The sequence below is a fragment of the Lepisosteus platostomus genome, chromosome 7 (genome assembly GCF_059453375.1).
Source record: "Lepisosteus platostomus isolate fLepPlt1 chromosome 7, fLepPlt1.hap1, whole genome shotgun sequence".
In the NCBI taxonomy this organism is placed as follows: Eukaryota; Metazoa; Chordata; class Actinopteri; order Semionotiformes; family Lepisosteidae; genus Lepisosteus; species Lepisosteus platostomus.
Genome location: NC_142617.1, coordinates 35450773 through 35466202, shown reverse-complemented (window position 1 = coordinate 35466202; position 15430 = coordinate 35450773). Strand labels below are relative to the sequence as shown.

At 42.1% G+C, this 15430-nt stretch overlaps 1 protein-coding gene across 1 annotated transcript in view; it reads right to left on the bottom strand.

Moving 5' to 3' along the window:
* The window catches only part of dennd2c (DENN/MADD domain containing 2C), a 54152-nt gene that overhangs the window by 32613 nt on the left and 6109 nt on the right, over positions 1-15430 (bottom strand). Inside the window, exon 3 of the mRNA XM_088640018.1 lies at positions 1252-2196. Within this exon, the coding sequence (XP_088496144.1) occupies positions 1252-1994 (743 nt within the window). The 5' untranslated portion in view covers positions 1995-2196. The remainder of the gene's footprint in view (positions 1-1251; positions 2197-15430) is intronic.

Below are 15430 nucleotides of genomic sequence, written 5' to 3'. Positions count from 1 at the left end.
TTTTCAGCAGACGGTTTTACCCAGATGGGTTGCAGAGACAAGGGCTGAACTGGAGTCTGTGCCAAAAGGACACATCAATTTAATGTCTCATCCAAAGGATGGAGCTCAAAGATGTTAAAGAACCTGCTCAAAGTTACACACATCAGTGTTGGGACTTGAACTGGGAAACCCCTGGTGAAAGGTTTCTTACCTTCACCATTGTACATCTCAACCCAAATGTACCTAAGGACATCAGTGGCTGGGTTAAGGTCAGTGCCTATAAAGTAATTTCAGACGTCATGGCAATGGTGTTCAATAGCTTTGAGAATGTTTTATTACTGGTCTTGTATATAATACTTACCCCAGTCTTCAAGGATTAATTAGTTTTGCAACAGATACACATCTGGGAGAATCTTTTCATGCAAGTTAGACACACACACACTTCTGTTATGCTCTTTCGAAGATGCTGTTTCTGTCTTATATGTAGCAAGCATCATGCAACAACAGAGCTTCAGTACACCTTATCCAACTTCCAGAGAAGTCATTACCGATTACCCAGAGTCCACTCACTTTACACCATACAATACTATTGAATAACATTCCGTGCAATAAAGATAAGCAATATAAATACAAAGAAATAAAAAATAAAGAGACGGCTCTTATTAGTTGAAGACTAATTTTCTGCTATGTATAGTAAGGAAATTGAACAAAGCAGTAGAAAACCCAGAATAAAAGCAGAGAGCCTATAAAAAACACTCTGCGATCCACTGTCACAGATGTGAACTTGTTTCCCCTGTGGCCAATCTGTTAAAGACTTATAAGGGCAGTCTGCCCACATTTCACATGTAGGGAAAGTCAAGCCCAGAGTGCAAAATGTTCATTGGCACACAGGCTTGTAGTTACAGTGAGGGGTGCTTAAGAAGGCCTATTCAAACAGTTGCAGCACAAAACCTGTGAGAATTAAATCTGGTTCACATTCAACTGGGCTAATAGTGAACATCCCCATGGATGACAGTTCACGACACAGGGTGTTAAATCAGCCCAGTACTGCATGTACTGTGTGGACGGGCCTGGCATACAGCTGCATGAGAGCTACAGTTCCCATGGTAACTGTCCACAACAATTTAAGCATTCAATTCTAAATTATAGATCACCTGGAAATGTACTACATAATCATAATCTTAGCACATTGATGTATAACACAAGCCTCCTGCTTCCCAGAAATCTCAAGACAGCTGGGGTCTTCGCGAATCCCACCCTGGAATTCCTTACCTGTTCTTCTTTCCTCTGGAGATGCCGTTGCTAAGGGCGACGGGGCAAGGCGGAGGAGGGCAGGTCGGAGGAGAGGTGTGGAGGGGTCGACTCCTGCCCTCTGAGCGGTTGTGTCTTGGAGCTGAGCTCTCCCATTGGCGCAAATACCCCAGAGGGCTGTGCTCCCCAAGGTACTGGAAGGTGCGTTGGGGCTTGGGTGGAGGGCAGGGAGGGCAAGGCCTATCCACAGACACCTGCACCCCTTTCTCCACATAGTCAGGGCTCCTCTGTTTACTATGAACAGCACCGGCCTCCTTCCCCCAGGGGACTTCCTCCATCTTTTTCCAGAACCCCCGCGAAGTGTAGAAATTCCCAGGCGGGAGAGATTGTCCAGGGTCCTCCGGCAGAAGGCCATCGTCAGGCTCCTTGACGGCCACATCCTTCTGTATCCCCAATCCATTTGCCGAAATTGTGTTTTTTCCACAGGGGAGGGGCTTCTGCTGCTGTCTGATGCCACAACACTGGCCTTCCCTGAAATCCAAGCCTAGGCTTTTGGCTTTAGCTAAATTGGCCTTGTAGCTTCCATTTCCCAAGCTGTCCGAAAGGGTGCGAGAGGCTGCCCTGTGGCCACCTTCTGCAGCCAACTGGCTCAAGCCCTCCCATTGGGAGATCTTCTGCCTGATACTGACACCAGGGTTGCGGGCCAGAGCCCTGCCCGAGGATGGAGAGTGCCAGGGGGCAGCCGCTCCTCCAGGGGCATGCATGTCGAGAGGGACGGGCCCACCCTCAGTGCAGGGACACCACAAGCATCGCCGCTGGTCTTTCCTGTTGCCCAGAGGGACGGAGACGATGCCTTCCTCTATCGCTCACTCTCCGCCCCTCAGCTCTAGTCCAGGCACACACACGTGCATCTCTGTTCCAACCCAGGATCCCTGTCGCTCGCTGCTGCTCCGCTCAGAGGGAATCCTGAAGGACACAACACCACAGTCCATTATTCCACAAGCAGCGAAGAGAAACAGCAGGTTTTAACCTTAGACAGCTGAACATACTAATGTATTCCAAGGTTTCATAGTCTGGTCACCTACAGAACAAAACCACAACAAAAACACACAGACTTTTGCAATGCCTGCAAGTAAAACCCATTTTTAAACTTCAGCTATCATGAACAGAATCTGTCTCAAGGGTCCTTATAAGGTTGACTCATCCACATTGCAGTGTACTAAATGAGAACCAAAGGTCAAAACTATGCCAGCGTATTGTACACCTTGCTTTAAAATAAAAAAAACAAAAGAATTTGCATTAAATAATATTTCTGGTTTGTTTTGTCTGCAGTTTTCATAGAAGAGGCCGAAGACTGTGAACTGTGCAATAGGTGTCTGATCTGTGTGAATACGAGTCGATATTTCTGTACTGGTGACCTGTTGCTTTAAAAAAGTCCAAGACTCCTGAAAACGCAAGAGAGAAACCCAACACTCACGGTAGAGCACACAGCACAAGCAACATGCTGCCAAGCGCACTGCAGCCACAAAATTCTCGTCACAGTTGAGGTTTGCAGGAAGTGTTCCCGTACAAGACTATTTTGAGTCACTATCCATTGTAAACCCCCCCCAAAAAATTAAAAACTGACTAACTGGAGTAGAGAGAAGGTGGAACTGAAACGCCTCAAAACCAACACCTTTACATCAACCAAGATCATCAAAAAGAGAAAAAAAAAACAGTTTAGGTGTTAGTGAAAAAACTTTCTGGAATTTAAAAAAATATTTTAAGGTATCGGGTATTTTTCAAATAGTTGTTAATTTTTGCATGGTAGTTATGTTGCGATTTCTCACCTACTCCCGGTATCAACTCCCCCTGCCGTGACAGTGAGATGTGGCCTGGGCACAGTGGTATTGGTGCCATGCAGGCGAGGGGAAAGAAGACCAAACACTCACTTCCTGTCGCATGCACTGGCATCCTCAGATACTGAATGCAGCTCCAATACAGCAAGGGGAGGGGGAGCAGCGGGGAATACATCTGTGAACTCTGTCCAGCCCCACACACAGCTAAGGACTCTTTGTTCTACATGACCTAAATCTGCTGAGTGTCTGTTTTAGAGGAGGGCGGGACGGAACAGGCAGAACCAGGCCAGGGCGGACTGCAATCAGAGTAGCAGCTGAGCAGATTTCTGCAGAACTCCAGGGTTTCTTCCAGCACTGTGTTTCACCTGACCCAAACTCTTTTTGTATGAGTCTGAGAGACAGGCGCTCAGCTTTGGCTTTCTTTTCTGAAAAATAATCTGGGTTGCATAAAAAAAAAATGTTTTAGGGCTTAACTGGTCTTGTGAGACCATGGCCATGGTCATGGGAGGTCCATGATAACAAATATGAACTGTAGAGAGGATCCCAACAAGAGAAAGTACAGTACCTAAAATTCTAGCCCATTTAGCATATTTGGTTTTCAGTAGTTAACTGTTATGAAGCTATTATCCAGTCGCGTCAACCAGGACAAACTTGGGAATGGATCTAGTTGCTTTTCTCTTGACTGCTTCCATAGTCGTCATTGCTATTTACAAGTACAGCTGACACTCTGCACTTGTCTACATAAAATGTCTTCTAGAAGGTGTTGCTTTTTTGTCTTTCTGAAGTTCCTTTGCTGCTTCTAAAATTTTTGCTAACCCTCCTAATTTGGAATCAACAGAGAATATACCACAATATTAGTCACTGATATAACAGTGGTCCTAATACAGATCCCTGTGATACTCCACTAATTATAACAACCTAATTTAAACAATTTGTCCTTATCAGTACTCTCTCTTGTCTAACCACTTATCCATTCTCAATCCCAATTCCGTACATGTTTTTCCATGAATGCCTATCATCAAGAATTTGAGAATTTATCCTTTATATGTAACTTGATCAGGCAGTGCCACACATTCAAACAGAGTAGCACATTCCGGATGTTTTTCAGCATCATATTTAACAAAGGGCATGTACATTTGGCCTCTCTATTTTGATATTTGTTGAATCTAAAAAGGACTATCACATTGTTTTATTGTTTTTGCAGAAAACATAAGACAAGAAATGACATGCACATTGAAAAAACCAGAAAATGCCTACTTAAAGAGCAGGAGATACTCTGAAGTAACAGAGGAGAAAGCTCCCTAGGTAAGCAGCCTGATAAACACCCCAGTATCCACAGTATCCCAGTGTCATTCTGGGTATTCTGGGAAAAGAGAAGATGTGTGTTCTGAATTCTTCAGGCAGGCAGAAAGGTACACAGTGGTAGCAAAAAAAGAGATGGAATCACCTTTTTCAACTTGTCACATTTCTTTTTTAACTCAGACTTATCTAGGAGTTGGGAGGACTCCAGAGCTCTGGGTCCAAACTTGACGTGATTGTAGATTTGATAAGCAGCTCAATCTTCAACCATTTGTTTGCTGTGCAATGCTTACCTTTGTAATGTGGATCCCATAAAACCCATATTAGGACAAACTAAAAGTTTAAGAAAATAATTAAGAACTGTTGCTGGCATCCCACTGCCTGTTCCTAAACGGCCACAGCAGGTACAGAAACTTCAAACTTCAAGTCCATGCAACACCAGTACCGCCATCTCTGCATCAGTAACCTATTATATTTCAAACTGAAGGTCTGCACATACAGTAATGAGAATTGAGATCCAATTTTTCTATTAAAAGTTCCTCTCGCTTTTTTTTTAGAGGTAGAAATTTGGCTTTTTAAACAACTATATTTTAGGGAATTATGATATTCTCGCCCCCTGACATGTCATTTTTGAAAAAAGCAGTCAAGTTAGTCTCTGACATCCCACAAAGGAAATGGTCTGTTTTTATTATTACACTCTGGATGCACAGATAAAGAAGAAAACAGCGTTTACACAGTTCTGTGGATGAAATGAGGTGCTGACTTCCACAGTAGGCGTTTCTAGGTTTGCTTGTTCACTGCCTGGGCGAGAATGTGTGGTTAATTTTGGAAAGGGCTCGCCCCTTGATTATTTCTGTAACCCCAACCCCCCCACCCCTCGTCCTTCCCTCCTAAAACAGGAGGCAACCTCTGCTCTGTCACACTTGAGGGTCACGGCCAAACCATTGTTGTCCCCTGAGCAATTTCCAGGAGTGACAGGGTAAGGGCACTGCGTTTCCCGTCTGTGCTCAATTTCTCCCTTACCCGTCAAAAGTCAAAAGCCCACAAAGCCTGTACTGAGTTATTTTTATCCTCAGAAGCCCTACCTCTTCTGTCTCTGAGTTTCAACAGAAGTCATCAGTGAAGGCAGCTCAGCTCCCTCCAGAAAAATCAAAGACCATCCCAGATACTACGTTTTTCCTTCCTGGCCTGCAGGATTCAGAGCACTCTTGAATGGCCAGGCAGATTTTTCTTGACGTGACACGAGGGGCACAGGAAGCAGAACAAAAACACTCAATCATGCTGGCAAAACTGCGGTGCAATTTTGAGATGTGTAAGCTACTGACAATCAAATGAACAAGCTGGGCCTTCCGGCTTCATTTTGTTTGCAATCTCTTATGTTTTAACATCCTTATTTTTCAGGGCTGGGAACACCTGCAGCAACTGAAGCCAATCCTACCTCCTGTAGGTCTGTGAGGCCATAACTCGCATGTTTCAGTCCTTACAGCGACGTCTTCTATCGACAAACTTATACCACCCAGCAAGTTACACCTGCCCTGCAGAGCCAGGCAGACTACAGGTGTCAGATGCAGCAGGCATGCTCGCCCCCCACCTAATTACAGCACTTTCCTCATTAACACCGTCTCCCCAGGCAGGGCTGTCATTACAACACACAGACTCAGCCGGTACTAGACAAGGGTGTGGGAAGGGTGTGGACACTGGGATTTAAAGCAGTGTTCTACGGTGCCTATTCAAAGGGGAAATTATTAGGTGCAGAAGTAAACTATGGTGCATTAAAAAGGGGAGGATGAAAAAGATATGTTAAAATTGTGTTTTTCTTCTCTGCATGACAGATTCACACACATATCCAGACTTACTGTATTGTTGGTTCAGCAGGGAACACATACTGATTCAACAAACAGAATGGTTTTCTTGTTCCTTGACTCACAGGAAGACGTGACTGGTAAATGGCTCATTACCTAGGAGTAACCACCTGGCTTATGGCATCATAGACACCATCTCGTCCATCAATTCCACAAATAAGGCAGGTCTGCATGTGTTTGCATCCAAATGCATTCCTTATTGCAATACTGAAATCAACTTCAAATGTTGGGTAACAATTATGCTTTAATGAAGAAAGGTACACATAATTCCAAGAAACTACTGGAACTGTACAAACTAAATGTTTACAGCTGATAACTATCATTAGCAGTGGTCTTCTACACAGCATTGTGGATTTCCAGAGGTTAAATGAACATGAGCTCAAAAACATAAGCAGAATGTATATGCGGCTTCAGATTGGATTTAATTGAAGCGTGTTTGCTCCCCAGGCGCACCCTGTCATTTGGACTGTAGCTACATCAATGCATTCCACAGGCTCCGAGTTCCCCTGAAATCACTCGGATGAGTTGCAAGAGTCGGGGTTCTTTGGTGCCTGGGACCCAACCTAACCAAACTGTTTGTCTTCTTTAGCATAAAGGGAGAGCTTTGTGGGGTTTTCTTCCAAGGCCCCCAGAAATGTTGTCTCCTCTTTAACTTTATTCATGACTGTAAAACAGTAACACAGCCAAACAGGCTGCAGCTGAGCTCTACAAAGACATTCAGATACAATAAAATGACCGCTTAGCAGCACAGCCAGCACTCTTTAGCTCTTTCCCACACCAGCATCGCCACACTCTCTTGCAGTCCTATCTTCATCCAAACCCAGAAAAAGGTTAACTTCTTTTAGATCTGAGAACCTTAATGGTTTAGACACTTTGTACCAGCAGTACACACACGATGATAAAGCTCATATTTCTAAAATTAGGTATAAAAATAGCAAACACAAGTTAAGAAGTCATCCAGTAGTTAGGTCTTTGCACCAGGATGTCAGTTAATGCTTTAGTGGGTTTCAAGGCAGCAGCAACTGTAACATCCAAAGTCATCAGTAAGTCAAGACCTGTGCACCTTCAACTGCTACTCACTGCGTGTGTAACGAATTGTTCTTCAAGACCTGGGAACGCTGATGTACTAGCTGTACAAAGTTTAAAGCCAATTAGAAATGGGGTCATTAGGTACTAGACTCCCCATCTGAGAAACCTCCTGCCAAAAAACATCTGAAACTGAGACACTAGACTATTGTACATTTCACCTAAACCAGTTTTGTTCATAGCCATTTTTAGAACTACCTGTAGTTGGATGTTTTCTTGCATTTGCCTTATTTTTAGTTCTGCAAAGCTCTCTGGTATGTTAAGGCTGGGAGGGCACTATAGAAGAATAAGTTTGCATTGGATTGTAGATGAATCGGCTGCTGGATGCACCAATATCTGGGGTCTAAGGTTTCACGAGTTTGAGATTTCACAACACATACTGTTCTGGCTGTACCACCTTGTGCCTGACTCTCTCAAAGGGCAGCAACGACATGGAGACTAAACACTTCCTTCTGTGTTATTTTGGCATTTTGCTAAACACAGCTGCTTGATTTTCTGAATCCTCCCATGAGCACTTTCCAAAACTTCAGTCACTTGAATCAGTTCGATCAGCCCCCTTTAAACTCCATGGGCCAGTTGCACAAGTGTGGCATTTGCAAAACTTGTGATGCAGAGCTAATCTCCTCTTTAATAAAATTCAAGAAGGAATATGTCAATATGAGAAAGGCAGAAACATAAATATTATTTGGGAAAGATCGTTATGCAAGGTAATTGACTGTATTGCATGGCTACTTAACAAATGGAGTGTGACAGGATAGACCACATAATGTGCTTCAGTCCTTTGTGTGCTTGTGCAAAACTTTGACAGTATCGAATAAAATGTTTTGGAGCAGAGAGAACTGTTCCCACTCATATCATTGTACACATGGGGTGTGTATTCTTGTTATAAATTCAATAGCAGCAGCCTTGCATTTTAAAGTTGAACCACGTTGACAAAGAGCTACAGCTCACCTTGAATCTGACTCATAAATGAAAGTCAATTCACATCCTAACTAAAAGGAGGAACTCTCTATTTTACAGCTGATAAACTTCCCAAGGAGACAAGCACAGCTTAGCGCAACAATATACAATATCTCACACACCCTCGGCTATGTGTGTACAGCGTTGGTGTTATTATCACTTATTACTATTGCACAGTACGGAGAAGATTTCGAAACAGGCAATCCTTTAGAAAATGTATTTCAAAATCTGAACTGACTTCAGGAAAGACTGTATGAACTGTTTAAACCTGAAATCATGTGGAAGAGTAAGTGAAATAAAACTAATTCTTCTTAAACTCAATTTCTCTGGCTTAACTGTATGCTTTAAAACAATCAACCTGAGTTTGAAAAATACTATAAGGCTATTAGGAAAAAAAAGAGTGCTTCACAAACTGGGTAGCCTGCTGCACAAAATATTTCTTCCCGCATTTCAAAATTAGTCCCACTCTCGCCTAGTGTCCATACTACTAGGCCCCCAGCAATGGAAGCACAATCACCCAGGTGAACAGAAACACTCAGCAAATGTCCAGAAAAGCTGCTTCACCTTGCCAGGTAGGAAGGGAGTTCTTTACATCCACAAATCTGTTTCAAGTTAAAATAGCAGCCTAATATTCAATCGTCCTTTCAAAATTGGAATAACTTGACTAGAACTACTGTAATCCACAGACATCAACTCAACCTAAGCAGTCATTTTAACTCCGGCTATGTCTTGTCCGACCGCATGAATAATCAACTCATACAGCTCCTGCATTTAGCATTGAGACAGCGGAAGGATGTTTAAACAGTTTTGCTTCTTTGTAGGAGGCGTTTCCTTCCTGCCTCTGGTTCAGTCCCAGGCTGTGGCCCATTTTTTTTGTGATGAAAAAAGTTTGGGACTACAAATTAGGGTACTTGCAATTTTGAACCTACTATTCAGAAGAGCCTTTTTTTTAAAATCAGGTCGGCTTTATGGAAACCTTTCCAGTTGCTCCTTTGACATGCCCACCAATAAGAGACTTGGTATAGGCAGTGGGCTCCACAATGCCCAGCTGGAGGAGTGGCTTGTCTCTCACCAACGTCACTGCAAACCTGCAGATGCCCAGCAGGTCTCAGGAGTTGGTACTGCACAAAATCCCCATTTCATTGCACCACCATTCAGGGAATCCCTTTCACAGTTGGATCAGAAAATGGTCCAACAACTAGATCATAAATCTCAGCTGATGATCTGAAGAGCAGATCCAGGTACACAGGACATATTTCACCCTTTAGTCAAGCTTTTCAAATATCCAGCAGGGTTTTCAGACAGCACAGTTACAGGATCACCCTTTCAGCATGTCTAGTATGGCTCACTGTGTGTGTTTAGTAAATACTGAATTACCCCATTTTATAGACAGGCATTTTATAGAATACAAACAAAGCACAAATTGTGCTACTGTGGTGGGGATGAACAGAGAAAAAAAGAAATGTACTATTCTGTTAAACCTTGCCTTGAATCTCTCCCTACCAGCCTAGGGTTTTCAGAACTCAAAAATGCAATTTAACATCTACAGCTGCAGCACCAAATATATTGGCAACCCGAATGTAATTACTTATTTCGCTAAGCGTCATAAACATTACTGATGCATCTTGAAGCTTACTGAAAAAGACAACGCAGAAGAGTACTTCAGGACCACAAGGACAGAAGTGTGCATTTAGACTGAGAAACTGGAGGCACTCTTTCACACAAAGGATTGTGGCACTAACTGTCTAATCATGTTACTGGAGGTGATTCCACACAATACTTGGACAAATAAACTGCTAGAAACCGAATGACCAAAGCAGCCTGCTTTCACTTGTAAGCTTTGCACATTTGTAGGCTGATTGATACTCTAGTGAATTAGCTCATTTAAACATAAGACTCCAGTGCTCATATGTAAGTTGTAGAGAAATCTGTTAACCACAACATTAAGTCAGATGCCAGCTTGTATGGTCAAGGGTAAGGTTGTATAGAAAACTGCATGATTTGCTCAGACACATCAGGAGCTCGTTTGCTTTGTCAGAAAAACAAACCATTATCGGTGGTCAAATATCAAGTGCAATTCTTGGAGAATTCCAGCCACACTTACTATAGACATCTTCTGCGTAAAAGTGTCGCATCTCTTCCTGCGCACTTTTCCAAAAGGAAGAAGTAAAAACGTATCCCTTTATAGCAGAGGCTGTCAGATGAAGAAGAAACTTTTGAGTATTAGCAGATTAAAGAGTCGCTCCTGCCAAAACAAGCACAGGGGCACAAAGGGAACAGCTACACCTTCCAAAGTCCTAACTGGGCTCATCCGGAACTCTATAGAAGAAAGAAAGGTGGGAATCCTGCAGTTTCGTCGATGGAACTCAATAGATCCTTCTTACACTCATGGATTTCATCAGCAGCACGGCTTCTTTTGGTTGAGTTACACCCAATCCATAAGGACACAAGGAGCTACAGAAAAAAACAAAACAGCTTTCCGAAAGTTAACAAGATTCCTTCCGGGAAGACATGAGCATGGGAACAGACTTCATTACACTGGCCTTGGTCTTCACTAACAATTCCAGCACTGATTTCAGGAATTAATAATAAGCAAGCTAACGCATTCTGGCACAGAATGAAGAAGCATGAAATAAACTCTTTGAACTGTAACTCAAAAAGGCAAAAAAAAATCTTTATTTTCATCTCCTGGGGTGAGATGAACACTGATATGGAGATGTTAAGGCAATATCCTATAATTATAATTCCTCCTTCAGAGAAAATGTGGTTATGACCCAAAAATTCAGACTCGCTCCAAGATGTTTTTTCTCCTTGTAAACAGTTTCTTCATAAAGTACCAAGCTTGCACCTTCTCACCAGTTTTCAAACACAAAGCAGTGAAGCAGAGCTCAGCCTGTGGATGTCTCTGTTCAGAGGGTTGGTTCTACAGGCTCCACAGGTCACAGGTGTGAATCTGGGCTACACATCACTGGTGTCCTGAAGCCCTGAACAATCCACGCACCACGGGCCATGCTGCCCAGGGTTGGGAGGATTCACCCCAGGACTCGAACCCCAGGTCGGAGGTACATGCATCAGTCCTCTGCTGTCTGAACAGTGGGGTTTGTAAAGTGAAAAGCAGCATGACGCCAGATGAGGACACAAGTATCTGTCTCCAAAGGCCAGATACAAAACTTTCAGGGTCCATAAACAAAAATAATCAATATTTCCAAATTTTATAAGTAAAGATGCAGTTCTGTAGTTGTCCATTTAAGTGAAGAAACATGTTGATTGAATAATTAAGTGCTTGGTACTGTATGTTACTAATTTGGGAAAGAGCAAATTCACTGAGATATAAGAGATCTGAACAGGATTTTACTATAGGGGTAAAAAGTAGAATATTTATCAGTTTAGGAACTACTGGAAAATTACCACTTGAACACCATCTATAATACAGTTATGTGCCGTTTCAAGGAGGGACAATTTAACCTACAGAAAATGGCAGGCTAGCTGTTGCAGTGCATTATACTATGTCTTGGGTTTGTAGAGGTTAACAGAATAGATTGTTCCTGCTCTGCAGCAAGTAAATTTGTTTTTAAAGTCCACCAAGCCTGACACTTCGTTGAGCAGGAGAATGGAATAAAGTGAACAGAAACCAGACTGTAATACTTTAATAATTCTAACTCTTATAATCCCATCTAATGTGAATGTATTACATGTAGCTCCAGTAATAAGCAATGAGCAGACGTTGTGAGTTGCTTTTGGAAATGTTGCATTTCTGTTTACTCCGCTTATAAACGAAATAGCATGGAGTTGATTTCCAACATAGCTTAAAGAAAACTCTTGTTATGAGTCAGCTGAAAAACATCTACCACATTATCTTTTAAGTATGAAGTTTAAAAAAAAAGGAGAAAGAGCACCAGAAAAAAAAACTTGTTCTTGTTTTCCCAAATAATCACATTTTCACCTCTTCAGTCATTAAATGTTAACGTGTGGCCTCATGTTCAGCTCAATATGTCTAATAGAATTAAAAGCTTCAGATTTAAAAAGGCCGAGCTAAATACACATTCGCAGCCTCCAGTAAACCCAGTGCAAATAGAATGATTTCTGCAGGAGAATGACGGTGATCAAAACAGCAGCCACGGCCTTTTCAAGCCCAGACCCTAGAAGCTTGCATTAACACTGTCTGCAAGAGGGATCTGACAGGTACCCAGCACACAGCTGCTGCAGTGGAATCAGACACTCCAATTATACCAAGCCCTTAAGTGCCACCTTATCATTACCTCAATTAACTAAACAGCACTCAAATATACACAAGCCAGAGTTAAAGCCAGCAAGAAGCAGCTTGCTCAGGCACAACTGAATAAGTACTTGCAAAATCACTGGAGAAGACTGGGTTTGCATTCCCTCTGTAAATTGTCATTCCACAGTTGAGGAGTAACTATGTCAGAATAAAAAAAGAGTAATACTCAAACAAAATGTCTCAAAAAACCTACTGTAAATCATTATAATGTTCTGATCTCATAACTAAATACAAAACCAATGTTAGTGAACCCAGAATTTGTACTGTACTGGTGCTTTGTTTTTAGGGTAGAAAAATATCAAAATATTAGATATTATTAAATATTATATATTAAATATGGAAATATTTTTAGCCTACAGTAGCAAACAAACTGTAAACTTGTTAAGTGCTGTGAAGTGCTTTTCTTGTTGAGAAAAAAAATGGACTGATGTTTTGCAGAGCTGTCTCAGGGGACAAACATGAATTCCTTGCAACACACATTTGCAAAGCTAGATCCAAAAAGCGCAGTAAAAACCTGGAAACGGGGCAGAAATAGACTGCAAACAGAGGAATATAGGAAAGGTTACAAATGAGAGGAAGCTAATTGATCCAACAATCTCACCCCAGTTGCTCTATGAGGGATCTAAGGAAAATGTGCTCTAAGAACTCTGGCTAGCAGGCTTGTTCCTGACAGTTCAGGTCAGAAATCAAAAGCCACTTTTTTTCCCCACACACAACAGAGAGAGAGAGAGACAGAATCCAACTCCTCCTGGCCATGTGAATATACTGAATATAGATTTTTTCAGAAACCCTGCGACAGATTTCTAAAACAATTAAGGTATTAGAAACCAAATCTTCCCTGCATTCACCCTCTGAGTAAATAAAATCAACGTCTCTGTCTTTAATTATATTTTTAATTAAATTATTTAAAAATACAGCAATATTTTTTGTTAGAGAAAATGCACTGGAATTAGTAGAGAGACAATGAGATACAAGAGCTGCACTAGGTCTGTTTTTCTTTCAGTAAAAGGAAGATGAAAAGCGTTCGACATACCACAAGGAAAAGCTTTGAGACTGTGGGACATAAGTTCTTGAAAAACATTTTTGTTTTCAAAAATAACTCTTTTTCTGTCCACTAGCCTTCCACTGCCTTAATCGTCACTTGAGAAAAAGTACATTGTCAAAGCTGAGAACTGAGACATCCTCTTCTGGGAGAGCTTTCACAATTATCTTCTTAGCTGTCTCAGTGCTGAAAGGGCTCTTCCCTTTCAGATATGAAAGAGTTTATGCAGCTAGGAAGTCACAGGCCTGACTCATGGGTCAGGGAAGAGTGTGCTGCTGTAGATAAAGCTGCCTTTGAGGTAGCAGGCTCCAGTGTAAATAAGGTTCTTGTGATAGCCCTGTGCACAGGGCCTGGGACTCCATGCATCAGGCCTGATCCGCACTGCAAGAGAAGCTCTGACCTCTAGACCGTATTGAACATTTGGCCTGAGACAGTGCCCACACATAGCAATGCCATACTGACCATCTGACTGCTGCTGAATACGGGTGGGCTTGAAGTCAGCCAACCAGATAAACTCAGAGAAGGAATGTAGAAGGGTAAGAAAAAAAATGTTAATCTTAACACAGCTCTTCACTATTTTAGTGAAGTCCAAAGCACATATCAACGTGAGGAGTCCCACTGCAGCCTAACCACACTGCATACACCTTTGTGTGTTTTGGGCTCCACAGAAGGACAGGTTTAACAAAAATACTCTTCCAGCTTAAACTGGTTTTCAAAGTGTGAGCTGTTACAGTAGGAGGCAGAGCTCAGTGGGATTGGTTTTTTGCTGTTTATATAGTGTGTGAATCATGGTCTAAAAACGAAAACTGCTACTTAGAGAAATACATTTAAAAAAAACAATTAGCCTTCTACTTAGATTCAGAAAGTAGTCTTTTTTGCAGAGGGGTTTGTTTCCTGGGCTGCTCTCAGCAAACACACTGACTACACACTGTGCAAGGGCGTTTTATACAAGCAAACAACCATTTTACTTTAAACAAAGACTGCATGTATCTCTACCTCAGAGGAAACAGTGTCTGGACATGCTTTGTGCCTCTGTTTAATATTGTCTTGTTCAACTTCAGACTAGGACAGAGAGCACCCCGCTAACAAAGAACAACTGCCTTCTGTACAATAAGCCTGACATGTGCTCGTTGTGCAAGACTTCCAACAAAATCTCCACTGTCTTGGACTAAGGGACATGCCACGCAATCTCGAAATCATCCTGCTCTGCCCCACAATTCACTCCAGTTCAGAGCCTACAGACAGCACCATGCTTTCTGAATCCATCACCCATCCTCCTTACAAAGAAACCTGTGGCCTCAATTCATGTCACCACAATGCTACAGTAAGAGATAAAAGGCTACCCAGAGGCAGGGGGAAAGCTGTATCTTTTGTAACTGAAGAGAAGAGCAGCATTCTTCTCAGGAAAAAAATAAAATTTTGAAACTTTACCTCAAATACAAGACAGCCAAGAGGCTACTGCAGTGGTCAGGGGCTGTAAAACCAGCTCCCATACTGCAGAGCCCTAAGCATCTTACTCTACACCTCTGTGCTACATTCCTCACATGACACATCAAACTGATGTCCTCCCGTCAGTGAATTTCTATAGTGTTGAAACTGCAATTCTCTCATTAATCCCTTCGATTGCAGTGTCAATTAAACACCATCAGAACAATCAGAGCATTTAAACACAAATAATGCAAAAAATCACTTGACCAGTTTCTATGCACAGTACTAGAAACAAATAAATCTTTGATGTAATCTAGTTCACTATGTGGATCGTACACACATAACTGCTGTTACTAAACATAAGTGTTGACATGAAACTTTGGATCCATATTAAAAGCAAGTGAAT